Consider the following 27,660-nt stretch of genomic DNA (forward strand, 5'->3'; position numbering starts at 1 on the left):
GGGGCAGGAACCGTTTCTAGAAACAATAACTCCAATGAGTAGGGTCCTGTCTCAGTTGGTGATTGCGAAAAACATAATTTGAATTCAAAATTTCAGAATTCAAATTAATTTTCTTTTTTTCTTTTTTTTTTGAGCAATTGCAATTGCTTATTGTTTTCATTTGGCCGTTTTTGGTGTCCGTGCCTTTTTCAACTTGGACCAGAAGCCGCTGCAGCACCACCGCCCACCGTCCTCTGCTGGCGGCGCGGCGCGGCTGCTCCGGTTTTGAACTATCCGATCTCCTAGTCGGAGGCGTCCATGTCCTACACACACGCACGTTCAAACACATACACACACACGGCTTCACACACATACACTCACACACGCCTACGTGCATACACACAGGTCTACGCACACACACAACTATGCACAAGTAACCGCCTAGGAGGAGAGGCAGGCTTGGGAGGGACAGGAGCCGTTTCTAGAAACAATAACTCCAATGAGTAGGGTCCTGTCTCAGTTCATGATTGCGAAAAACATAATTTGAATTCAAAATTTCAGATTTCAAATTTATTTTCTTTTTTTTTTTTAACCTAATGAACTAAGGCGATGGTTCACACTCAGTGAAGTGAATCGGATTGAGTGAAACTGCAGTCTATGGATGCCGCGACGAGCTGTTAGGTATTAACCTGTATCTAACCCAGGAACTTAATAATTGTTTTAAACTTGTCAAACTCGGTTGTCAGGTACACAGGCAACTGATTTAGTTGCAGAACGCATAAATTATTTTATGAGAGAAAATGTCCACACTTTAAATTGAAACATTGAGGACAAAAAATCAAAATACTTTTTATTCGCTTTTTCATTCTTTTAAGATTATCCGTCATTTTAAGTTGCAATTGAACAGTTTTGAGATTCCTGAAAGAGTAAATCCTCAATCTTTCATGATCTTTCTTCCTCCACAGCATTTTCATTTTAAACCCCCGACACACAAAGGAAGGAGGTTATAAGTATGACGTGTCTGTGTATCTGTGTGTTTGTGTATCTGTCTGTGGCGCCTAAACGGATGGACAAATTTTGAAAAAAAAAAAAAAAAAATTGTTCGCAAGGAGAGTTGAGACCGAGAGTGTTCTTAGCTAGGTTGCATCTTTGGAATTTTTCAGTGAAAACATAGTTAAAAATTTTAAAATTTAATATCAAAATAAAGAGATTTTTTTCCCACGTCTGATGGAATGTGTTTGGAACTTCCATGTTTCATAGAATTCGAATTATAACTTTTTTTTATAGCAGATTTTAATAACGGCTAAGCCTTTATTCACGAGATTGATAACCGAATTTATTGTTGGCCGACAAGGAAACTAAAAGCAATGATTTAAAATTTTTATCTGTTACCAGTTTCTATTTAATAGCAAATAAAATATTTGACATTGATTTTTAATAATATAAGGCCTTTAAAGGGATTTTCAATTTTCCCTCTTGATTCTACAGTTGCGACTCAGTCGGGGGTTTCTCAAATTTTTAATTTTTCCACTCACAAATCTTAGTAGATGTCTATAATTTGTTGTACGAACGAATTCAAACTTTAAGCGGTGATCGAAAGATTGCGTTCTTAACACGTGAATAGAAAATTGCAAAAGAAGACATGAATTATAACTTAGTTAATTGTGCTACACATTTTAATGAATAACATTTTTCGCGCACAGGAAACAGCATTTTAATAGTTTTATACAACGTAGATTCACAGAGTTATAAAATCGAATACTAACCAACTTAGCATGCCTGTCGTTTTGCATCGCAGTTCAAGCGGGCGAAAGTATCATCAAAAACTTTTCAAACACAAAAATTCGATGAATGCAATACTGTAGGTGGAAATTAATTTGTACTGGAAAAATGGACGCGATTGGTTATAAAACAGTCACAAGCGCTGCCAGAATTTACCTTACAATGGAGGGGCGGGGGGCACGGCAGTTTTTACATAGCAATAATAGGATTGGTAATGTTGAAACCACGGGTTCCGGTGGGGAGAAGGTTGTCTGCCAAATCATCCTCCCCTTACTGCGTTCCTGGATACAGTATATGGAAATATACTTTATACAAAATTGTCGACACAATTGATATACAGGGCCGACGAGAGGTCATGTCAGCCTAGTCGATAACTAAGGTCGCGGGCTTTGAGAAAAGTCCCGCCTTGGAATCCGAGTTCTATAATCATTTTGACGTATTATTGAGGACGTATTGAGATTACGTTTTATGGAGGAAGGCGGGGGGGGGGGAGAGACCCCGCGACCAAACTAACAAGTAACCCGTCTTGATTCTCGGCGGCCCTGTTGATATAAGGAGTAGACGAAAATGTTTCTGTGCAGGAAAAACGCAGCAATTGATGTAAAAGAGTAAAAGGGACTTTTTATATAGAAAAATCGACACGATTGGTGTCATACGGTAGATTTAAATTATTTTGAACAGAAAATTTGACTAAAGCATTTTTACAGTATTTAAAACTTATTGAACTCTATGTATGCAGTGCCATATCTGGGTGGGGAGGGGGGGACATGCCGGAACTCTTTCCTCAGGTAGCAATTTCTGTGGGGCGGCAAATTCACCCTATTTGTGTCTTTTTCGATGAAACTGAAAATAAAAACTTGAAGGAAGATGGATAGGGGCGACAATTCTAAGCTTTGCCCCGACTCGAAAAAGTCGAAAATCCGTCAGTATCCTCCCTAAAAGAGGAAATGTCTGGGTTTTAAACAGAGTTCATAAAAAACTTAATTTCGCCGCTATATTGTAACTGAAACACTTAGCACAAAAATTTTCCACACATCTTGACTATTAAAGCAAACGAAACATAAAAGGCAAGAAAATAAAAGTAAATCAAGTACATACCTTAAAAGAATTTGCATCACTCGCACTGTATTTAAAATGTTTACATTTTAGCTCACGGAAGAGCTGAGCTGTATGAGTATTTAGATTGCAATTTGAGTAATCTATCATCATTAATCACAACCGTGGGTCCCTCGTGGCAGAGCGGTGGAAAGCGTTTGCTCTGACAGCTGCCTGCGCGCAGTTCAGGAGGTTGTAGGCTCAATTCCCGCAGAATCCCTGTGCTTTACTTCCTTCTATTCGTAATGTAAATCTTTGCTGGGTGTTTGTCCTAAGGCAAGGCGCTATGTTCGCAATTCTCCGTTGTACAAGAAGCTAATTAGCTTCTTTTATTGTAACAGTCCTAGTAACTAGAATCGCCTGACAACAAAAAAGAGAGTTTGATTTCAACATCAATTCCTTAGTTTCGATTTTCATTTTACGTTTCATCTGTTATTATAGAAGCTAGAAAGCTGTTACTATTTAACCACAGATTGTATGGAATTGGCAAACAGCCATTTCAGGCGATTCCATCTGAATGAGGGGAAAAATAAAAATTTGACGCGCGTATTCAGCTCATTTGAATGAGACTCTGCTTAATTTAGAGGCTACCATACATCTGCAAAATCTGACATCCCTGAAAACTAATAGATGCTTCCATTTCCGCGTGTAAACCGGATGTTTGCCTTTCCATACAATCCGTGGTTAGACAGTAATGTGCATATTGTCTAGGTAATCTGCAGAGATCATTTATTTTACTTCGTTAACCTCCGTAATCTAGAATTTTCCGTATTTCATCTGGGTAATATGCACATTAACGGATTCTCGTATCGTCGAAGTTCAAACTTTTGTGTCGTTCAGGTCTGTTTCCCCCCTCTCTGCGTTTTGTTGGTAAAAATAAATTAACAACATTATGTTAATCTCCTTAGTTTTAATTATAAAGTCAGCTCTCGATAACCTAAGTCTTCTGACTCAAACATTCTTTATCTCGAAGTTTTCATTGGGTCACAAACTCTGGAGAAGGCTGTGAGAACTTCCCATAACTTGAACTGCTACTATTAATTCGAAAGTATCAGCCGATGTCTCTTGGGACTTCGAGTTATCTAGAGTTGACTTTGTTTTAAACTATTTCATTCTTTGCGTTTTAGTATTTTGTCTTATAATCATATTTAAAATTTGTATCTTTCGTTTAAACTACGTCTTTCATCTTACAAATTATTACCGTAGAGATCGTACGTGCTATTCTGCACCATTATCATCTGAAGTAAAGACCTATCCTGTTTTCAATCAGAAATTACATTAAAAATTCACGTGCCAATATAGCCTTAGCTGAAAAATATTTTAAATTTAGAATAGGAATTGTTTGACTGTCAATATGCATTTGCTTCTTACTGCAGAAGCGAGAAAAATAAACCGTCTCATGCGAAACATTTATTCTGAACTTTTGTCTCGCTTAGGATCAACAGGCTTCTCAAGAAACTCTGGCTCTATCTGCAGCAAACAACTACTTGGCCATCAACCTGCACAGATTGCTCGCCGAGGAAAAACAGAACGTCTTTTTTTCTCCCTTCAGTATTTCCACTGCCTTGGCCATGCTGTTCTGTGGTTCGAGGGCTGAGACAGCTTCTGAATTGAAAGCTGTCCTGGGATATGAACATGCGAAAATCGAAGACGACAAGGTCGCCTCTGCTTTCGCTGACGTCGTGTCTTCCATTGAACAAAGTCCAGAAGATTACGTCTTGGCCATGGCCAACTGCTTGATGAGTCAAAAAGACTTCGAAGTCAAAGATGAGTACAAATCTTTGCTTAATGATTCATTCAAAGCCATGCTGCAGGAAGTCGATTTTCGGAACGAAACAGAAGAAGCCGTAAATCAAGTCAACGAATGGGTGAAAGAAAAAACGCATGACATGATCCCACAATTACTTGACTCCCTTGATGAATCTACTGTGATACTCTTGCTGAATGCCGTGTACTTCAAAGGAAAATGGCTAAACCTCTTTCAAGAAAGAGCTACTTTTCTACAATACTTTTACAACCAAGGCATCGAAGACAACGCCAAGCAGATCGACATGATGCATTTGAAAGAAGAATTCCCCTACGTCGAAAAAGAATCGTTCAAAGCTCTGCAGTTGCCATACAAAGGAGACGAAATTGCGATGATGGTGCTCTTGCCGAATTCCAGAGATGGCTTGGAGGATTTAGAATCCAAACTGACCCCAGATTTATTCCGAGATTTGAAGCAACAAATGCGTAAAGTAAAAGTTGAACTAGCTCTGCCTAAATTCAAGCTGGAGTATTCCAAATCCTTGAAGGAATGCTTTCAGAAGATGGGGTTGAATAAAGCATTCCAGAGCGGAGCTGAATTCGGTGGCATCAGCGATTGTGAAGAACTCGCAGTTTCTGAGATTATACACAAAGCTGTCCTTGATGTAAATGAAGAAGGCAGCAAAGCTGCGGCTGCAACTGTAGTTAGTGTAAAGCTGTGTTGTATAACATTCGATCCCGAGTTCATAGTAGACCATCCTTTTATATTTACTATCTACAATACGAAGAGTGATCTCATTCTTTTTATGGGGAGAGTTGATGAACTTTGATCTTTTCGTTGCAAATTTTTTTGATCTAGTACTTTAAATTACTTATTCCAGTATTTGTGATCATGTATTCTATTCAGATAACTTTGCTAATTAATTTAGCTGATCAAATAGTTATTACAACTCGTAGTAACTGTAAAATATTAATTAGAGCACATAATATCAAAAGCAAAACAAATTGAACTTGTTAAAATTTATGATTATAAGCAATGTTTCTAAAAAAAAAAAAAAAAAGAAAAGAAAGGAAACTGGAAATAAAGATGCAAGATTCAAAATTTTTGCCAAGTTCATTTTCTTGTCTGTGATAATGAATAAAATCTCATGCACAATGCAATATGAAATTGAAAAACTTGAAGATTCAAAATACCTATTTTAAGAACTGTTACTATTCATTATTAACATGTTAAAAGACACTAAATTACAATGCTTATCTGCAGTTGCTCCCAACGAGCACACTGAAGTGTTAAGCAGAAACTATTTTCTTCAGCGACACACCTCATAAAATTTTACAAATTTTCTTTCAAAAAAAAAAAAAGAAAAAACGGTAAAAGCGTGTTGAATAAATTCATCAGTGTAAACTTTCGAAAGCAGTAAATGATTTTCTTGTGCCATGTAAATGATTGTGGACTTATAGAAGAAAGTGGAATAAAATATATTCAATACTTATTGTTTTATTTCTATTCAAAACGGAAAAAAAAAAAAAAAAAAACTCGTAATACAGAACATTAAATGCATAAACTACAAGGTAAATTATTCATTATTTGATATTTGTTTATACATTAAATTCACTGTAATAAAATAAAAACATTTTTAACGATCGATGAATTTCAAAAATTTGAGTATTTTCTCATTACACTGTGCGGCAAAAAAAAAAAAAAAAAACATCAAAATGCTTCTGACATCATTCTTGCTGGTTGTTAAGTAAAATGGCTCTCTGAATCCAAATATGACCACCGTTTTCCCCTATCACGTCCCACTTTATGGAAATGGTTTCCCCATTTACTTATTTTTTTAAAATTTTATTTATTTGTTTATTTATTTATATAGTTCGAGTTTTTGACAGTTCATAGCTTTTATTTTTATTTGTGAAAGAATAAGGAGCATTATATATTAGCCAGTAACACTTTTCTGGGGGACTAGAGAAGTGCTAAGTTCAATAGCATGAACATTTGTAGCAAGTTGAAAGACTCATGAGGGGTTCCCCTTAAAATATTTTTCAAATAATCAAAACCGATCTTTTTTTCGAGGTTTTTTTTTGAGCAATCACGATTGCTTATTGTTTTTACTTGATTGTTTTGATATCCTATCATTTTATTTTCCCACCGCCACCCGCTGCAGCATCACCGTCGACCGGGTCCTCACGATGCTTCTAGTGCAAGCACATCTATGTATGCAGTGCCATATCTGTGGGGGGGGGGGACAAGCCGGAACTCGTTTCTCAAGTAGCAATTTCGGGGGGGGGGCGGCAAATTCATCCTATTTGTGTCTTTTTCGATGAAACTGAAAATAAAAACTTGAAGTAAGATGGATAGGGGCGACAATTCTAAGCTTTGCCCCGACTCGAAAAAGTCGAAAATCCGTCACTGTATGTATCCTTCCTAAAAGAGGAAATGTCTGGGTTTTAAACAGAGTTCATAAAAACTTAATTTCGCCACTTTGTTGTAAATGAAACACTTAGCACAAAAATTTTCGACACATCTTAACTATTAAAAGCAAACGAAACATAAAAGGCTAGAAAATAAAAGTAAATCAAGTACATACCTTAAAAGAATTTGCATCACTCGCACTGCATTTAAAATGTTTACATTTTAGCTCACGGAAGAGCTGAGCTGTATAAGTATTTGGATTGCAATTTGAGTAATCTATCATTGTTAATCAAAACCGTGGGACTCCCGTGGCAGAGCGATGGAAAGCGCTTGCTCTGACAGCTGCCTGCGCGCAGTTCAGGGGGTTGTAGGCTCAATTCCCAGAATCCATGTGCTTTACTTCCTTCTATTCGTAATGTAAATCTTTCCTGTGTGTTGTCCGAAGGCAAGTCGCTATGTTCGCAATTCTCCGTTGTACAAGAAGCTAATTAGTTTCTTTTATTGTAACAGCCCTAGTAACTAGAATCGCCTGACAACAAAAAAGAGAGTTTGATTTCAACATCAATTCCTTAGTTTCGATTTTCATTTTACGTTTCATCTGTTATTATAGAAGCTAGAAAGCTGTTAATGTGCACATTGCCTAGGTAATCTGCAGAGATCATTTCTTTTGCTTCGTTAACCTCCGCAATCTAGTCTTTTCCGCATTTCATCTAGGTAATATGCACATTAACGGATTCTCGTATCATCGAAGTTCAAACTTTTGTGTCGTTCAGGTCTGTTTCCCCCCCTCTCTGCGTTTTGTTGGTAAAAATAAATTAACAACATTATGTTAATCTCCTTAGTTTTAATAATGAAGTCAGCTCTCGATAACTTAAGTCTTCTGACTCAAACATTCTTTATCTCGAAGTTTTCATTGGGTCACAAACTCTGGAGAAGGCTGTGAGAACTTCCCATAACTTGAACTGCTACTATTAATTCGAAAGTATCAGCCGATGTCTCTTGGAACTTCGAGTTATCTAGAGTTGACTTTGGTTTAAACTATTTCATTCTTTGCGTTTTAGTATTTTGTCTTATAATCATGTTTCAAATTTTGTATCTTTCGTTTAAACTACGTCTTTCAGCATACAAATTATTACCGTAGAGATCGTACGTGCTATTCTGCACCATTATCATCTGAAGGAAAGACATATCGTGTTTTCAATCGGAAATTATATTAAAAACTCACGTGCCAACATAGCCTTAGCTGAAAAATATTTTAAATTTAGAATCGGAATTGTTTTGACTATCAATATGCATTTGCTTCTTACTGCAGAAGCGAGAAAAATAAACCGTCTCATGCGAAACATTTATTCTGAACTTTTGTCTTGCTTAGGATCAACAGGCTTCTCAAGAAACTCTGGCTCTATCTGCAGCAAACAACTACTTGGCCATCAACCTGCACAGATTGCTCGCCGAGGAAAAGCAGAACGTCTTTTTTTCTCCCTTCAGTATTTCCACTGCCTTGGCCATGCTGTTCTGTGGTTCGAGGGCTGAGACAGCTTCTGAACTGAAAGCTGTCCTGGGATATGAACATGCGAAAATGGAAGACGACAAGGTCGCCTCTGCTTTTGCTGACATCGTGTCTTCCATTGAACAAAGCCCAGAAGATTACGTCTTGGCCATGGCCAACTGCTTGATGAGTCAAAAAGACTTCGAAGTCAAAGATGAGTACAAATCTTTGCTTAATGATTCATTCAAAGCCATGCTGCAGGAAGTCGATTTTCGGAACGAAACAGAAGAAGCCGTAAATCAAGTCAACGAATGGGTGAAAGAAAAAACGCATGAAATGATCCCACAATTACTTGACTCCCTTGATGAATCTACTGCGATACTCTTGCTGAATGCCGTGTACTTCAAAGGAAAATGGTTAAACCTCTTTCAAGAAAGAGCTACTTTTCTACAATACTTTTACAACCAAGGCATCGAAGACAACGCCAAGCAGGTCGACATGATGCATTTGAAAGAAGAATTCCCCTACGTCGAAAAAGAATCGTTCAAAGCTCTGCAGTTGCCATACAAAGGAGACGAAATCGCGATGATGGTGCTCTTGCCGAATTCCAGAGATGGCTTGGAGGATTTAGAATCCAAACTGACCCCAGACTTATTCCGAGACTTGAAACAACAAATGCGTAAAGTAAAAGTTGAACTAGCTCTGCCTAAATTCAAGCTGGAGTATTCCAAATCCTTGAAGGAATGCTTTCAGAAGATGGGGTTGAATAAAGCATTCCAGAGGGGAGCTGAATTCGGTGGCATCAGCGATTGTGAAGAACTCGCAGTTTCTGAGATTATACACAAAGCTGTCCTTGATGTAAATGAAGAAGGCAGCGAAGCTGCTGCTGCAACTGTAGTTGGTGTGATGCTGTGTTGTTTAACATTCGATCCCGAGTTCATAGTGGACCATCCTTTTATATTTACTATCTACAATACGAAGAATGATATCATTCTTTTTATGGGGAGAGTTGATGAACTTTGAACTAATCGTTGCAAATTTATTTGATCGAGTACTTTAAGTTAGTTATCCGGTATTTGTGATCATGTATTCTATTCAGATAACTTTGCTAATTAATTTAGCTGATCAAATAGTTATTACAACTCGTAGTAACTGTAAAATATTAATTGGAGCACATAATATCAGAAGCAAAACAAATTGAACTTGTTAAAATTTATGATTATAAGCAATGTTTCCAAAAAAAGAAAGGAAACTTGGAATAAAGATGCAAGATTAAAAAATTTTGCTAAGTTGATTTTCTTGTCTGTGATAATGAATAAAATCTCATGCACAATGCAATAAGAAATTGAAAAACTTGAAGATTCAAAATACCTATTTTAAGAACTGTTACTATTCATAATTAACATGTTAAAAGACACTAAATTACAATGCTTATATACAGTTGCTCCCAACGAGCACACTGAAGTGTGAAGCAGAAACTATTTTCTTCAGCGACACACCTCATAAAATTTTACATATTTTCCTTCAAAAAAAAAAAAAAAAGAAGAAGAAAAAACGGTAAAAGCATGTTGAATAAATTCATCAGGGTAAACTTTCGAAAGCAGTAAATGATTTCCTTGTGCCACGTAAATGATTGTGGACTTATAGAAGAAAGTGCAATAAAATATATTCAATACTTATTGTTTTATTTCCATTCAAAACGAAAAAAGAACGCGTAATACCAGGGTTCGCACGCTCCTTCAAAACTCCTCCAATACTCCTTCAATTAGGAAATTTTTTTTGAAGGGCCCTTCAAACTCCTTCATTTTCATTTTAACTCCTTCAAAACTCCTTCTTTCTTAGTTCAAGATAGCATAATCTGTCTATAGGACAGTAATTTAAAATACTTCGATCAATAACTTAACTTCGTCACGAGGGCGATTTTAATGTAATAGTAATTTTGTATATTTATTTTTTTTTCAAAGATATGATTTACAAATTGATTATAGAAATCATAAAAGTTGAAGGTGAAAATATTATTAGATGACTAAGACATTTCATAAGTGAAGTAAATGTTTTATGATTATTGCTTTTCCCTCCACTAATTATTATTTTTAATATTTAAAAATACATAAGTAGATGTGATTGTGTTAAAAGAACTATTGTTTAATAAATTGTAGTTTTGACAATGTAAAAAGGGTCATCCACAAGTGATGGCATTCCTTGAGGGGGAGAGGGGTTTGTAAAATTGTGACAAGGGGAGGTGAGAAGGTGATAAAAAGTGAAAGCATGCAGTTCTTATAACACTTTATTTATGAAAAATTTGACATGTGACAAGGGAAGGAGTAAGGCGAAATGCGACACTTTGTGACAAAGGATGAAGTCGGTTGAATGCGTTGAAAAAAAGTAACATCATTTAAGAACAGCTCAAAAGTACTCCTTCAAAATCTCATTTAACTCCTTTAAAACTCCTTCAAAACTCCTTCATTTTATTTCTGAAATTGAGTACGAACCCTGAACAGAACATTAAATGCATAAACTACAAGGGAAATTCAAAAAATCAGTAATCCAACGTCATTAAGCACAAAAATTGCAAAACAAAAAAGATAAAATGACTAGGGCTCGACCGATGGCATTTTTTGGCCGATGGGCCGATGCCGATTGTTGGCCGATTGTTCAAAAATGGCCGATGGCCGATTGTTTTCCTCCAAATGGCCGATTGCCGATGGCCGATGCCGTTGGCCGATGGCAAAAAAGAAATCTAACAGGAATAAATTGATAAGATTGTCAGGGATTTTAAGGATCATTGATTCATTTCACTTTACTTCCTTTCTACGAAGAAGGAATTGTAATCACAAAAAAGAAAAAGAAAAAATCAGATTTCGACCTAAATTTTTATTTTACGATCACCCAATTTAAACTTCACAAGTTTTTTCTGCACATCTGTACATGCATTGAAAAAGGTGTTCCTTGTAACACCGAAACACGTGTCTGCAATCATTTGCAATTTTTGTGCTTAATAACGTTGGATTACTGACTTTTTAATTCTCAGCACAAAGGTATTTATTCTTTACAAACCTGCATGGTTCGGGTAATCGCGGAACGTTGGTTGATTTGAATAGTCCTCTACTTAAAACTCCCAAAAATCAACTCAGTTTTTAAAAAACTGACTTGGATTCTTCAAAATTACAGCTTAAAATTAGTAAAAACGGAACGAAGCTCACGTGACACAAAAATGACGTTAGATTACTGATTTTTTGAATCTTCAGCACAAAGGTATTTATTCGCTACAAGGGAAATTATTCATTATACAGTAGAACCTCTCAATAAGGGACACTAATGGGACCAGACATTTTGTCCCTTTAATAGAGGTGTCCCTTATTCGGAGGTATTTTAGTTTATGCATGCAATGTATTAACTCAATACAATTTTTTTCATCAACTTAGACTATTAACGGAAATATTAAATACTGCACATTTTTCATACATAACTAAATAAAATTCACACTTAAAATTTTTTAAAGTTTTTATTATTTTTTTTAAATTATAATTGAGTCAAAAATTTGATAAGTCCAAAATTTTGCAGCATAAAGCAATTATTTTGAAGTAATTCAATGCATGAATTTGCTTCATGTCACGTAATTTACAATGCAAGACATTGTGAATTGTTCACATTTCAATTAATGTTCACATTTCAATCTTAATATATAAAAATCAATGTCCTGAGATAACATATATATATATATATATATATATCAACGCACAGCCAATACTGCTGAAGCCTCAGACTTGAAATTTGGCAGGCATGTCCACATGATTATGAAAGTATCCACTAAGAAAGGTTTTTTCGAAATATCTATTAGTTCAGGAGAAATTAATTAAAACCCCTTAATTTCTGTGAAATTAAAATCTGTCATTGAAATTTAAATCCCTTATTTTCGGAGGCTTTCCTCCATTCAAATCATTATTCAGTACTTCATCTCAACTTTTGGTCGAAAGCGAATTTTAAATTTGATATTGTTTTCGTTTCTCACGTGGTTCTTTCAGGCTTTTCTCAAGTCATATAATAATGTTTCTGTCTTTTGCTTTCATTTTTTCAAAACTAGAAGCGAAGTTTTTCAGAACATCATCACAGGCGGACTATTCTTTTGAATTTAGAAGAGTGCAATTTCCTGTAAAAGTTTGCTTTGCAATAACCGTTAATAAGTCACAAGGACAGACATTAAACGTAGCAGGGATCGATTTTGGAGAAGACATTTTTTCACACGGCCAATTTTATGTAGCTTACTCCAACGTCAGTTCATCAAGCAGCTTGATAGTTTTAGCACCAGGAAAAAAAAAAAAAAACTAAAAATGTTGTATACAAAGAAGTTTTTGCTTAGACATAGGTATAACAATAAAATGTGGATGGCCTGTGTTTGCAAAGATAATCAATTCTTTAAAAAAATCGTTAATAACAGTTGATGATCGGTTAAGGACAAGGGCATATATATGGAGTCCAGGGCCCCGGGATCTTCTTAAAATTAGAAAAAAATTATAGGTAATAAGTAATTATTACAGGGGATTTTCGAAACTAGGTGCACCAAGCACTGTTAACCCCTTTTCCATTCCGAGCAATGCCGGGTACGGGAATGCTAGTTATTATATAAAAAGCTAGTCAGTTTGTACCCTCTCCTTTGGCCCTGAGCCTACTTCAATAAATATCTTGATGGGCAAATCGTGCATGTAACTTTCAGCAAGACTTTTACAATATATACTTGTTTCTTTAACATATGTTAATGTTGAACTCTCCTCAATTAATTTTTAGAGGAAAAGTGAAACTTGAATTCCGGTAAATTAACTCTTTCTTATGCACTTGTACATATGTTTTTCTCTGTGACTGTCCCTTAAATAGAGTGTCCCTTAATGAGAGGCAAATACATGGAGGTCCCTATTCAAAGGGACTGGGACCAGAAAAAATGTCCCTTAAATAGAGGTGTCCTTTATTCGGAGGTGTCCCTTAAGGGAGGTTATACTGTATTTGTTTATACATTAAACTCACTGTAATAAAATAAAAACATTTTTGACGATTGATGAATTTCCAAAAATTCGAGTATTTTCTCAGTACACTGTGCGGCAAAAAAAAAAAAAAAAAAAAAAAAAAAAAAAACATCAAAATGCTTCTGACATAATTCTTGCTGGTTGTTATGTAAAATGACTCCCTGAATCCAAATATGACCACCGTTTTCCCCCATCACGTCCCACTTTCTGCAAATGGCTCCCCCATTTTTTTTTTAATTTTATGTATTTGTTTATTTATTAATTTATTTTGGGTTTTTGACAGTTTCATAGCTATTCTTTTTATTTGAAAGAAAAAGGAGCATTATATATTAGCCATTAACACTTTTCTAAGGGACTAGAGAGGTGCAAATGTCAATAGCATGAACATTTGTAGCAAGTTGGAAGACTCATGAGGGGTTCCCCTTAAAATATTTTTTAAATCATTAAAACCGATCATTTTTTAAAGTGTTTTTTTTTTTTTTTTTTTTTTTTTTTTTTGTGAGAGAATTTCTTCACTTTTTTTCGGCATAAAACCAGGGTATACCACTAGCTTCTCAAAGCCCAATACACAAAAAACATGAAGCATTGTAATTTTTTTTTAAATTATTGGAAGCATTGTATTTTGCATAGTTAAGAGTCACATCGCAGATCTTCAGTAAAGAACCTTACGTATTAATTCAGCTTGCATTCCCAGGTATATTTTAGATTAAAAACGAACTTAAGTATGTTTATAAAAGTATCATTAATGTTTATACCTACTATTTATATTTCTGAGGATGCACTTGCTTCATTGTTTATCACTTTTTGATATTCTGAAAAACAATTCGGGCAGTGCATCCCTAGAAATATATTCATTAATCCTATATTTGAAGAATACTTAAGTTCATTAAAGATCTGCGATGCGACTCTTGACTATGCAAAATGCCGATGCTTCCAACATTTCTTTTATCTTTAATTAATTTCATATATTTATTTTTTACAACGAACGTGAAAATATTTTCGGACATGGGACTGATAGGAGTGAGTTCGATACTCTTGTTTTGTGCTAAAAATTAAGTGAACAAATTCTAAAACAAAACCCTAGAAAAAAGTTCGGTTCGGATGAGTTTTAAAATATTTTAGGGGGGGGGGGTTATATCCCCATGAGAGTTTCCCGACTTGCTCTAAATGTTCATGCTTTTGAACTTCTCTCAGAAAAGTTCATGGGTAATCATAATGCTCCCTTCCCCTCCAAATAAAAACAATTGCTATGAAACTCCCGAAAACTGAAAAAAAATGAGGAGGGAGCGGCGTCATTTCCAAAAATGAGACATGATGGGGGTAAATGGTAGTCACATTGGGATTCAAGGTGTTTTTACGTAACAATCAGCAAGAATTGTGCCAGAAGCATTTTTCTTTCTTTCTTTTTTTTTTTTGCTGCGCTATGTTGATGTGTGTAAAAAGTAGACTTAACGGAGATGGACCAACACATTGTGCAGTAACACTCTTTTTTTTCTTAAACTATGCTATGCTATCGGAAAATTGGGACTTATTTTGATTTTTCAATAAACTTTTAAAATTCAGCATATTTGTTTAACTTAAGATGAGTTTTATTGTGAGAAAATCTTGAGAAATTTCGATTGATTAATTGAACAATAGTATGCGATCTGAGGCCGCCTCTTGTTTTTTGCGGTGCATGCGCTGCACACCTGCTAGGATTGGCCCTCGCAAAAGATGAACTTTTTCCATTAATTAATTTCTTTCTTTGAAGATAATCAATGTTGATTAGTGCCAGCTGAGCTGCCAGTTTAGGGGGGGGGGGCTCCGCCGCTTCACTTTTCCAACTGTACCGTAATTTGGTGCGAAGTCCGACTTCCATCGTACACGCATGCCGTAAGGACCCGTTTATGGGAAGGCGTGTAGGCAACCATTCACAGATGGAAAAAAAAAAATAAATGAAATTTAATGAGATGAATGATTTTAACGAAATGCTTAATTTTAATTTAATTCTTTTTCATTGCAAACCAGGGTTGGCAAAACCCCGGGTTTTTTTAAAAAAGCCCATGGACCCAGGGTTTTTTGGGTTTTTTTAAATAAAACCCAAAAAAAAACCCAACTAAAGCTGGGTTTTTTAAAATAAATGTGGGTTTTTTTTGTCTTTTTTTAGGGAAAATGTAGGGTACTTGTAGCATATTGTAGCGTAAGTATATGGACAAAGCGCAAAAATCGTCTTGGGGTATAAAAAGCTGGAAAACTAGTTAAAATTCAGCGTTTTCTGAAGAAGAGTATGAAAGACGACGAAACCCAAGAATGGTGAAGTTTCAGATTTTTTAGTTTCCATGATTACCAACAGTTAAGGCAAAGTTACTTCTTGAGTGATAAAATCTATTGTTCGTTTTTAATTACTACTATTTTTTTTTTTTTTTTTTTTTTTTTGCATTTTACTTTATTGTACTTCATTTTTTTATGCCAAACTACTGTAGAACCTCAAGTAGTTTAAATCCCTATTTACTGAATTCCAGCTTAATCAAGACATTTCTTTGAATTTTATGTTGCCTGTTTTTCTATTTCTGTGTACAGATTAAGAAATATTAAACTTTTTCGTAAGATAATGAAAATACAATACATCCTATTCTGTTTTCTGTCCGACCTTTTGAAAAACCTGTTAATTTCTAAAAAATATACCTTTTTTATTCAAAATTTGTGACCTGTTGGTTTGCAGAAAATAATTCACATGAAAGCCTTTTAGCTAGAGTAGTTTCCTCTGTACAATCTACAAATATTGAGAAAACCAGACATGACAGGACTTAGTCAAGATAATTTGAGTTATTTATTGACCAATTAAAGATAAAAGTTAAATATATATTTTTAAATCTTTGAAGTATTTTTAATGCCGTTAAGAGCTAAGAAATACTATTAAAGTTCAAAATTCATTTTTTATGTCCATTGTCTGTGGTGAAGAACAAATAAAATAGAAGTTTAAATTGTAAAAGTATTTAAATTGATTACTTTTTTAAAAAACTTCTCAAAAAGTTTTAAAAAAATTAAAAGTGGGCTAAATAATGGGTTTTTTTAAATGGGTTTTTTCAAAAAAACCCATTGGGTCCAACCCAATTGGGTCCAATCCGGCCAACCCTGTTGCAAACACATTTCGTTATTCAGTTACAAATTCCACCTAACTTTAAAAATTTTAAATAAACAATGGCTAGATATCAAAAAAAAAAAAAAAGATATAATATAAATAGTAGCTAATTCCTAAATTATTCTGCGACTTTATATATCATACACCAAGTGACCAAAAGTACTGGGACACATTCAAAAATTCACATTTTTACGGAAAATTTCGCGAAATAAAAGACCAATTGTTTGGTAACTTTTGTCACATAAAAGGATCTAGCTGTCATTTTCCAATGAAAATTAAATCACCCATACGTTTAGGAAACCACCTGGGGGACTTTTTTAAATATATTACAGTCAGACCTCGCTATAAGGTCACCCCGAGGGACTTCACGAAACTGATCTTATAAGCGGGTTGACCCTTATAACCAATTCATATATATTCACTGATAAATAAACATTTAATTCATCAAATCACTTCAAAATTTAATACGTTCAAAACTATCAGTTAATTAGGTTATTATAGTTAAATTGATTTGAACCAATTTAAATTTTTAGAATCAACAAGAAATTTTGAAATTATTTTTTAAAACTTTCATTTTGAGTAAAGCTGCATTCAAATATATCCAAGCAAACAACTGATGTGCAACTTACCTTACTTAAAATTGTCATTAATACAGGACTAATGTGTTAATGAGTCTGATGACTGGTAAAAGAGTGCAATATGTACACGCTGAGTGCCCGCATTACTGCTTCATATTTTAGTATCAGTCCTAATGCTCACTTGCTACTGCATTCTGTGCACTACCTGCTACGTTAATAGGAAAAACGACTTTTCACTTTTTAAGGATCGTATATCGCGGTGAATTCTTGGAAGTGAATCTGTTAGGCACCGAAATCATTCAAAGAAATCTGACAAAAGTGACCTTATAAGCGATTAATGTATTATGACCTGACCATATATCCGATAATACATGACATAGAATTCCTATTCAGTAAGCCGGGACTTTAGAAAAGTGACCTTATATGCGGGGTGACCTTATAAGCGGGTGACCCTATATCGAGGTCTGACTGCAGTAGTTTTTGTCTTATAAACTAATCAGTTCGCAACATTATTCTTTGAGCCACTTGAAGAGCAAAATCAATGAATGTGTCAAGTGACTCAAAACAGTTAGACGGAGCTGTGTTTACCTTCAGAGATATTTTTAGTGCCTACGCAGATGCATGGCTAAGAAACTGCTTTACGATGAGCAAAACCTAATTAATCACCAGTTTTAGAAATAAACTGAGTTTGAAAACTTCGGTTAAGAAAAAGAGATACGTTTTCTGCAAGCTCCCCCAAATAAAAAGAGCAGTTCATGCCATGCGTCACTTGTTCTTCAGCGTTTTATCGCTCTATGGTCAGTTAAGGTTAAGGGAAACATAATTTCTAACTTACTTTGTGAAAATAATTTCTAAGTTTCGTTTTAAGAGCCTTCCCATTCTTTTGAATGAACTGAGACATACAATTTTGGGATAAAGGTAAACAGAATTTCTATGTTTATCTTTAGATCCTTTCATTTCTTTTGCATGAATTAAGAAAATACAATTTGGGGGGGGGGGAGGCGGTAAGCAGAATGTCTGTGCTTCAACTTTAGATCCTCCTCTTTTTTTTGCATGAATAGAGACGTACAGTTTTGTGCATTGGTGTCTAAGACTACATTCTGTGACAGTAATTGGGTTCGAAAAATTTGAATTTATAACCACTTCTCAGCCAATGAAACCTTTTTTTTTTTACACCCCAGAGGCTATTTAGTAAATGGAAACAACTCATTTATATCCCATATAAGGTTGGTATAGATAGATAATTGCACTAGACACGACCAGCAGATGTGCCCCCCTAATTGCAGAGGCACACACCCCTAAATATCCCAAAGACCCCCAAAAGCAAAAGCCCCCCAAAGAAGGATAGATACCCCTCAAAACAAGCTCCCTAAAAATTTCAATGGCGCAGTCTGCACCCCCCCCCCCAGATGGACACCAATGCGACGTAGAAGCTTAAAAAGTTCTACACCAACGATAATCGAATTGCGGCCCGTAGGCCGCATGCGACCGGATTAGGGGCAGCTCCAGGGCAGTCCGTGCAGCCGCACTGGGGCCCGCGGCTAGGGGGCCCCGCGATGACTTATATTTAGTTTTCTTTTTTTTTTTTTTTTTCGATTTGTTTGCGTCTTTATGTATGCAAAACAAGAACGAACAGGGCCCGACGAGAACCATGGAGATTAATACTATATCTTGTTTAACATTTCCTTATTAAGTTAAAAATATGGTGATATTTCATATGATGTTTTTACGTTAACTTTGTGATTAATTTTTATAATTTTCTGTTGATTTTTTCCCCAAAGGTATTTGCTTACGTATAAACGTATTAGTAATTACAATATTTAAGGAATCGTCTGGCGGGAGAAATGGGACAGCTGCATTTATAAGCCGAAATAAAGCGCGAAAAATTTCTCTCTTGTCCAGTAAATGTTGCAGGTGCAGATCAGAGTCAAGCGAGAATCTTCTCATTTTACTTCGGCTTATAAATGACCAATAAGCGAAAAAAGTTATAGCTTGTTGGTGGGTTGTGGCCTCCAACTCCCGAAAAACAGCATGATTCGTCCCTAAAACGAGCTGATGTGTGCATCACATGACTTCCTTTTGCTCCAATTTAATGCCATTTCACCATTATTGGCAATTTTAATGGGATTCAATTGTTTACTCTCTAAATGTCAACAACAGTGGGCAAATTGAAACAGATTTTTAAAAAAAAAAGAAAAAAAGATCGCCAAATTTGTCGCTAAGTTGGCGACAAAGCTTGGCGACCAAAAGACTGGCGATATATCGCCAAGTGTCCGACAAATTATAACACCACTTGAGTTTACATCGAAATTAACAATGATTTCCCCCCAAAAAGGGGCAAAAGGCCCCCTTAGGAACATCCGAATGCAACCAAAAGGAAAGGTGCACAACTAGACCCCACTAGGAATCTACGTACCAAATTTCAACTCTCTAGGACATTCCGTTCTTGAGTTATGTGGCATACATACACACATACGCACATAACGTACATACAGACATCACGAGAAAATTCGTTGTAATTAACTTGGGGATCGTCAAAATGGATATTTCGGGTGTCTGTACGTTCCTAGGCATATATCCACGTGTAGTCGGGTTGAAAAAAAAAAAACTCAACATTCATTCGGGGGTGAACAAAATGGAAATAAAGGCCGATTTTTGAGTGAAAATTCTTTTGCGAATACAATACTTCCTTTTTGGTAAAAAGAAGTAAAAATGATAAGTCTGAAAAAAAAAAAGAAAGAAAGCCTCTCATTTTCAACTATTCAAAAACCTTGAAAATTTGGGAAAATGTAGTTACAGACCTTGAATTTTAAAATTTCTAACGAATGTGAGGGGAAGGGGGGGGGGGAGACCAAACTGCACAAATTCAGCTCCTTCATACATCCGGCATCAAAAATGTATAAATCATGGTTCTCACGTTTCTAGTTTTTGTGATTCCCATGTTTCACATCTTTTTAATTATTTAATCATAAATACAGTACTTCAGAAGTTCTTATGTTATTGCTTACTTTCATCTTACTTCAACTTAATCTGTTTAGCACAAGAACAAAATATTGCTCTACCTTTATTTATTTATTTATTTTTTTCATTTTCCACACTACTTGTACTCAAAAAAATATTGTTGTAATGTAAAATCTACGGTGTTTAAAAAAACAAAAACTTAAAACAAAGTTTCTTACAAGTTTAGAACAATTCGGTAAAACGGTGCAATCAAGTATCAAAATGTCAGAGACCGGAAACTGCAAATGAAGTGCTTTAAATAAGTTTAACTGTCCTAATGCCCTTGAAAATAATTAAATAAGTCTTTGAGTCTACTTGAAAAGTGCTTCAATTTTATTTCTTATCTAGAGTATAAACTTTAAATTGTTTGAATGACTAAGGTGTACTCTCTTGTTGCCTATTTTCTAGATCTCCACACCGTTTCTTTTAAGAGGTTTATGGATATTTTACTAATTATCATTTTGTTTGTCGTTGAGTTTGGGAGATGATCAAAAGTTATCTCTACCAAAAGCCGATGCGAGTAAGTGACGATGCGTTCTCCTTTCTCCTCTCTCTATCGATCAATGTCGACGATTTGCCGAAACAATATATATATATATATATATTATTTTGCATTTTCTTTATTTGCAAAAGAGTGTGAAACTTATAAAAAGTTTCGGTTTGCTTATTTTTTTCCTGATATTTCCTTAGTTCAAAATATGCTTTATTAGGCCTCAAAACGCACGATTTTGTATCAATTTTTTAAAATTTCCCCCGGGGGAGAAATCTCAGGACCCCCTCAAACTGAGGATGTTCTACATCGCATTTAAGGTGGTCTTTGAATCACTCTCCCGATACTCCCTTCCCTCCAAGGTCAATCCTAAACATATATATGTGGGGATTGTATATCGAGAAAAAAAATGTTTTGTTAGTTTTAATTAGGTATAATTAGGATCAAAATCTTTTAATATAGATTCGTTTTATTTATAAATTAATAGGAATGTTCAGCAGATTCGAGGAGTGGATAATGATGAGGCATTGAAATCTTTGTAAGGCTGTTTCTATGGATATTTTCCCGCTTTTTTGAAGTGTCTCGTTCGTGGGTGGAAGGGGGAAAGATCACGCTTGCGACAGACACCTGTAATTAATACAGTCGTTAATATTTTTAATTGGGGGCCCCGCAAAAAGGCTTTGCCCCAAGGCCCCGCAAAACCTACGACCGCCACTGGACCGGATGAATATACCAAACGTAATCTGAAAACATTTAAAAGGAAAAAATCTTACAAAAAATTAGAATATGCTCACGGATAAGTAAAATTAGTTGGAGCTAGTTACTTCGCATTTGTAGACCTGCTACAGAGGAAAATATACGACCACTGTACTTAAAAAACATTTTTTTTTTTTCACAGTGTCATCTTCAAACAATGATGGCCTACACTACTGGTGCCAACCTTTTTCTACACGAGAGCCTCACATTAAAATCTTTCTCGCGGGCCAGAGCACGTATAAAGTATTCAAAATATTTCATTGTTTTAAAGAGTATTTTTTTTAGAGGTATAGAACTTTAGGATCAAATAAAACACCGTTAAATGATGTAGATCGCCATGAGTTTGGCTTTATTCGAAAGATGATTCTTTGCCATTTTTATTTAAATGTGATTTCTGGTATCTGACCACTTCGGCTGACTTGGAGAAAGTCTAATCGGAAGTCCAATTTTCTATCACTTTTTGCAGTAATGGGGGCCGTATGTGAGTGATATGTGGCGAATGTTCTCGTCCAAGGCGTCAATCGTCTGTGGCTTAAGCCTTGGTTTCCAAGGAGCGAATCGTCAATCCTCGGCGTCGCTCCTCGCCGAGGAGAAAACTTGATTCTTCTGCGCATGCGCGCCCGAGCTAAATCAACGTCGCGAATGGCCACGCCGGAATCACTTGACTTTGATTTCAGCGTCACGGCGAGGAGCTACGCCGAAGATATGCGATTCCACTTCTAGGAAACCAGGGCTTTATCGGTGTAGACCTGAGACTTCACACAGCCCCACAAATAGTCCAGCGTAGTTAGATCACATGATCTTGCAGGCCCATTCACGGGTCCATTAAGCGAAATTATTCGTTCATCGAAAGTTTCTTTCAATAAATCAATTGTGACACGCGCTGTGTGTTATGTTACATCGTCTTGTTATCTATTCATGATGAAATGGCAAACCAAACTAAACACAAAACAAGTGACAACTATCAAAATGGCCCACAGATCAAACAGTGTTCCCGACTTAAAGTTCTATACCTCTAAAAAAAAACACCCTTTTTAAATAACATTGGAATATATGAAAAAAGAAAGATAATTGCAAACCAATAATTGTTGTTATCAATTACTACTTGATGCTTATTTTATTAGATGCATGCTTTTCAAAAACCAATTTCTGAATATTTGGCTGCAGATATGAAACATTGTCACTAATCGTTCTTTTTGATTTGTAATATTGAATAAAACACCGGGCCACGCGGACCAGCTTCGCGGGCTGTATGTTGGGCACCACTGATCTACCTACACAATTGTTTGGAAACCCACGGAACTCTCAGAATGTCTTCCACATGTCACCTAGTCTTCACTCGGCAACATTTTAGTTTTAAAAATTACCACAAATGGGGGTAATGCTTGTTTCCATTTACCCCACGTTGTCCCAGAAGTAATTTCGCTCAAAGGATAAGAAATATCCACAACTCGTAACTATTATTGCAACAGAAAACGTTAACAATTAAATAGCAAGTAAAAAATAACCTCTCGTGACATCTAGACAGAAAAAAAAATGTGCACCTAATTCAAGGCTGTGGAGTGGAGTGTTGAATAGGCTGAATACATTGGCAATATAATGTAATTATCCCAGTTGGAAACTAACTATTTCCTTTCAGTAAGTTACCGCCCTATAGCCAGGGCTAAAGCAGAAATACATGAAATATACCGCCAGCTCAGTCAATTCCAGCCGAGGACTGCAGTTTCGTGCTTATTAGCACTCATCAGCCCGGCATAGTTCTCGGCTGGAATTGACTGAGCTGGTGGTGTATTTTATGTAAGTATTTCCTTATTTGCGGTATTCTGTAGTCTATAGGTATTGGAAAGCATAGTGTTTGCTGCCCGTGTTTGGTCAAAGTAACAGAGAGCTTACCAATTTTAATCAAGTTCTTTTTTCTTTGGGTGGGAGCGGGATTTCTATATTGTTCTAACTTTAATGAGATCATTAAAAAATTATATTTCCTCCAGGTGGGGAGGGGGCTGGATTTTCATTTTCTTCTAATCGTAACGCGTATTTCAATCTGATTCTTCTTAGCAGCTGATTTAAACCTTCGTGAAACAAATAAGTTTGCGAAGTAATCTTTGTGGGTTGGTGAGTGCAAACGAGCAGGAGGCAAAGCCCCCTAATTTTGCAAAAGAGAAAAAAAAAATGCAGATTAGTTTGTAATTTTCTATTCCAAAACTTTAGGTGACTCATTGGAAATTTCTTTTGTTGTTTTGCAGGGGGAGGAAGACATCATTGAATCGTTCGATACTGGATCCTTCGAATCTGAGATTGAGCCTTTCGTTCAAGCACATAACGATTTTGCAGTCAGGTTGTTCAAGCTGCTAAATCGAGAATCTGGGAATGTATTCTTCTCACCTTTCAGCCTTTCTACATGTTTGGCGATGCTGTATTGTGGGGCTGATGGTAAAACAGAAAAAGAAATACGAGACACCCTCGGGTATGACACAGCAAACATGAATAAGGAAGATATTTCGTCTTCTGTTCAGCAATTTCTAACGGACTTGGAGAAAAATCAGGGTGGTTGTGTTTTGGAATTAGCCAGTTACTTGCTTATCCATTCCAGTTGCGTAGCAAATGAAGAATTCAAAACAATTGTCGAGTCGAAATTCAGAAGTTCCATATCAGAAGTAAGTTTTGATGAAGATTCCAAACAAATAAACAAGGATGTGAAGGAATGGGTGCAGAATAAGACACACATGATGACTCATCATACAGAATCACTTAATACGTCAGATATCATGGTCTTGTTAAATGGAATTTATTTCCAAGGATCGTGGCTTCAGCCATTTGACAAGCAATCCACTGTTCTTCAATGTTTCTACAACCAGGAAGATGATGACAACGCCAAGGAAGTGGAAATGATGCATTTGAAAGGAACTCTTCTATGTTTGGAGAACGATGAGTACCAAGTTGTTCAGTTACCTTTCAGAGCAGAAGAGATTGCAATGTTGGTGTTGCTGCCTACATCCAAGATCACCTTGGACGCATTTGAAGACGAATTAACGCCAACTTTTATCCAAGACATGAGGAGGAACATGCACAAGAGGAAGGTTCATCTGGAACTGCCAAAGTTTCGCTTGGAGTATTGCAAATCTGTTAAATCTTGTCTCCAATCCTCCGGACTAGAAAAGATATTTGACAAGACAGCTGAATTCGGTGGCATTAGTAGTTCTGAAGCTTTGGTGATATCTGATATCCTACATAAAACTGTGATTGACATTAATGAAGAAGGTAGTGAAGCTACTGCAGCAACAGTGTTCACGGTGAAATGTGATGAGGCTGATACCCCTGTTCTTGTGGACCATCCATTTATTTTTGCCATTTATGATTTACGAAGTGATATAATTTTGTTTCTCGGTAAAGTAGGGGAATTATAAAGCAAAGTTATTTAGTAATAAATATAAAGTTGCTAATGCTTACACTCAATGGCCAATGAATTAGAAACCTTTGCGATTTGCATTTGAATGCGTGCACTGTGCACTGGAAGGAATATCATGATCAAGGGCGGATTCAGAAATTTTTGAAAGGGAGTCAAGTTTCAATCGCCAGCGTTATTGACTTGCTTAACTGATACGTAAAAAGTATCAGTTAAGCAGGGGTGGCCATCCCTCAAGGGAGTCAGCACTCCCCCTCATATGCCACGAAGCACTGTATAGCCCAAACGAGATCAAAACCCTTTCATTCCCCCCCCCCCCTTCCCTAAAGTTTTCATTAGCACAACCTGCGCCATGAATCATATTCCTTCAAATATTCATCAAAATCCATATTTCTTCTGGCAAATAGGCTGGTGACGTTACCGTAAGCTTTAAATATATGAGATTACAGCTATAAAATAGTTGAAAAAAGCACACACAACATGTGGCGGAAGCCTTTGAAAAAACCTTAAACTCGTTAGATACGATTGTTTTTTTGAAAATAAACAAAGAACTCAAAATAGCGATAGCTCAATAAACGAACCAAGTCATCATTTTGAATTATGACGCACTAAGAAGAAATACCTTTCAGAACCAAGCAAAGTAAGCTTAACGTTGACTCCATGTACTATCTTTTCGTATCTAAAAAAAATGAAGTTTAATAATAATCATAACGAAGTTCTTGTCACAGGGAGGTTAGCTGACCCTTTGATCCTCCCCTGATCATGATATGGAGAATGTTCTGCTGGCATTTTAGGTGTCCTGCTGCTCCTCGAGGGTAAACAAACAGCCATACGATACCTAGATATACTGGCAAATCAAGTGTACCTTGCAATGTAGCATTTTTATACTGATGGCGACGGAGATATCATGGACGATAATGCAACTGTACATCGTGACAGAAATGTTGAAAATTGTTCGCTGAGCATCAGTCTGACGTCCAACACCTTCCCTGGCCGCCGCATATCCCGGATCTTAACCCCGCAGAAAATGTGTGGGATATGGTGGAAAGACGTATCCGCGACAGCACTCTCCTCTTCCATCTAATTTACAAGAGCTAAAAACCTGCATAGCCAATACATACTAAAAACCTGCATAGCTCTGGATGTAAATGCATTCCAGAAGCTTGTAGGCTTCATGCCCAAACGAATCAGAGCAGTTGTCCGTGCAAAAGGTGTTCCAATAAAATATTGATCTTATGTTTCTAATTCATTGGCCAGTTGAGTGTATATTAAATTTAGCGCAAGAAACACGTCGTGACGTTGCGCATTTCTGCAGTAATCTTCACTTATGTTTTCTACACTACACTACTAGTTGCTGGTTTGTCCTTTTCATTCAACCCTTTGAATGTTCCAATGTGTTCCATACTACTTCTCGCTAACATGGCATTTTTTTTTTTACCGTGTAATCGTTATTATAGATAGTAAAACGTTTTGACAATTTGGCATCCCATCTCCCTCGCATTTGTCAGAAGTTTTTAAACTAAATGTTTACAACTACATTTTCCTAAATTTTCAAGGTTTTCAACCATTTGGAAAAAAAATTTCTCGTACTTTTCTTCTTTTTTTTTTTTTTGCAATGAATCACGCATTTTATCGGGTTTTGCCCGCCCCCCCCCCCCCCCCCCAACAAAGCGGGGCTCTAAGCTATAATCTTGTTAGCAAATAAGTAAATCTAGCCCTGAGTCAAACCTTGCAATTTTAGTCATTGGCAAAAATGTTTTATCCATTTGGGGGCTCCTAACCATGGAACCACACTTCAGTAATCATGAAAAAGTTCAAAATGGTCGCATTCGAAAGAGCATATTTAGACATTTTTTTGACCCATGAAGTGTGTGCCCTCGTTTTCGAGATATGGAGTCTTAAAGTCTGCCAAAATCTCAAGAAAATTCGCCAAATTTAAAGACTTGGCAAGAAATTTAAAACACCGCGCTTTTTTTTATCATCAGCGCTATGCAAGGCATGTTTTCCATTTTAGGTCATTACATCTGCAAGGCGTGTGAAAGGTGTGTTGCATTAATACCTTACTTGTGTGTGTTAAATTAAAGAATCACCATCAAACCTATGAAGTGAAAAGTAGTAAGCTTTATCCAGAGGACCAGAGGAACGACAACTTTAGAATGACATTAAACATATTGTGATAATAATACATTTCAGAATTTTTCTGTATTTTAAGTGTATTTAACTTGATTTATTTAAGTGTTAATTCTTATTAATGAAATATGTTGTAAGTATTTCTTAATATTCTGGAAGAATGAATATGAATCAGTACAAATATCTGACTACGTTAAGCTCATATACAGATCATAAAACGAATGGTCTTTGATGTTGAAATAAAATGGTCATGGATTATGGTATCAGTTCTTTTTTTGTAAGTTATAGTTAATACATAAAAGTTTTATTGTCAGACAACTGTGAGGAAAAATGCGTAAATTTTAATTTAAAAAAAAAAATCTAAAAAGAAAACAACGGATAAAAAATGTCGATAACTTCGAAAATATCGATATCGGAAATTGCGTCATGGACAGAGGGAAATAGTTTTATTCTTAAAAACTTTTAATATAGTCGGTGATCGTTAAAACGACCCCTGAAGTCCGAACGAAATCTGCCACTACAGCTAATAGTGGTTATAACATAATGCACAACATATTGCATGTTTTTTATTCATTTTTTGAAAATACTGGAATACCTTTTACAAGTTATGTTGCAATCAAACTACTCTCACTTATTCATTTCCAGATTAGTACAACCATA

General features: G+C 35.9%; 2 protein-coding genes across 2 annotated transcripts in view; both read left to right on the forward strand.

Annotated features, from left to right (window-relative positions):
- The window catches only part of LOC129228601 (uncharacterized), a 22,850-nt gene extending 12,695 nt beyond the window's left edge, over positions 1–10,155 (forward strand). The window contains exons 2-3 of the mRNA XM_054863282.1: positions 4,293–5,417; positions 8,388–10,155. Of these exons, the coding sequence (XP_054719257.1) occupies positions 4,293–5,417; positions 8,388–9,527 (2,265 nt within the window). The 3' untranslated portion in view covers positions 9,528–10,155. The remainder of the gene's footprint in view (positions 1–4,292; positions 5,418–8,387) is intronic.
- A 12,684-nt stretch (positions 10,156–22,839) lies between these two features.
- LOC129228602 (intracellular coagulation inhibitor 2-like) lies at positions 22,840–25,216 on the forward strand. The gene is made up of 2 exons (XM_054863283.1): positions 22,840–22,845; positions 23,711–25,216. The coding sequence occupies exons 1-2, from the start codon at positions 22,840–22,842 to the stop codon at positions 24,869–24,871; spliced, it is 1,167 nt and encodes a 388-aa protein (XP_054719258.1). The 3' UTR covers positions 24,872–25,216.
- The last annotated feature ends 2,444 nt before the right edge of the window (positions 25,217–27,660 follow it).

This window comes from Uloborus diversus, chromosome 8 (assembly GCF_026930045.1).
Source record: "Uloborus diversus isolate 005 chromosome 8, Udiv.v.3.1, whole genome shotgun sequence".
Taxonomy (NCBI): Eukaryota; Metazoa; Arthropoda; class Arachnida; order Araneae; family Uloboridae; genus Uloborus; species Uloborus diversus.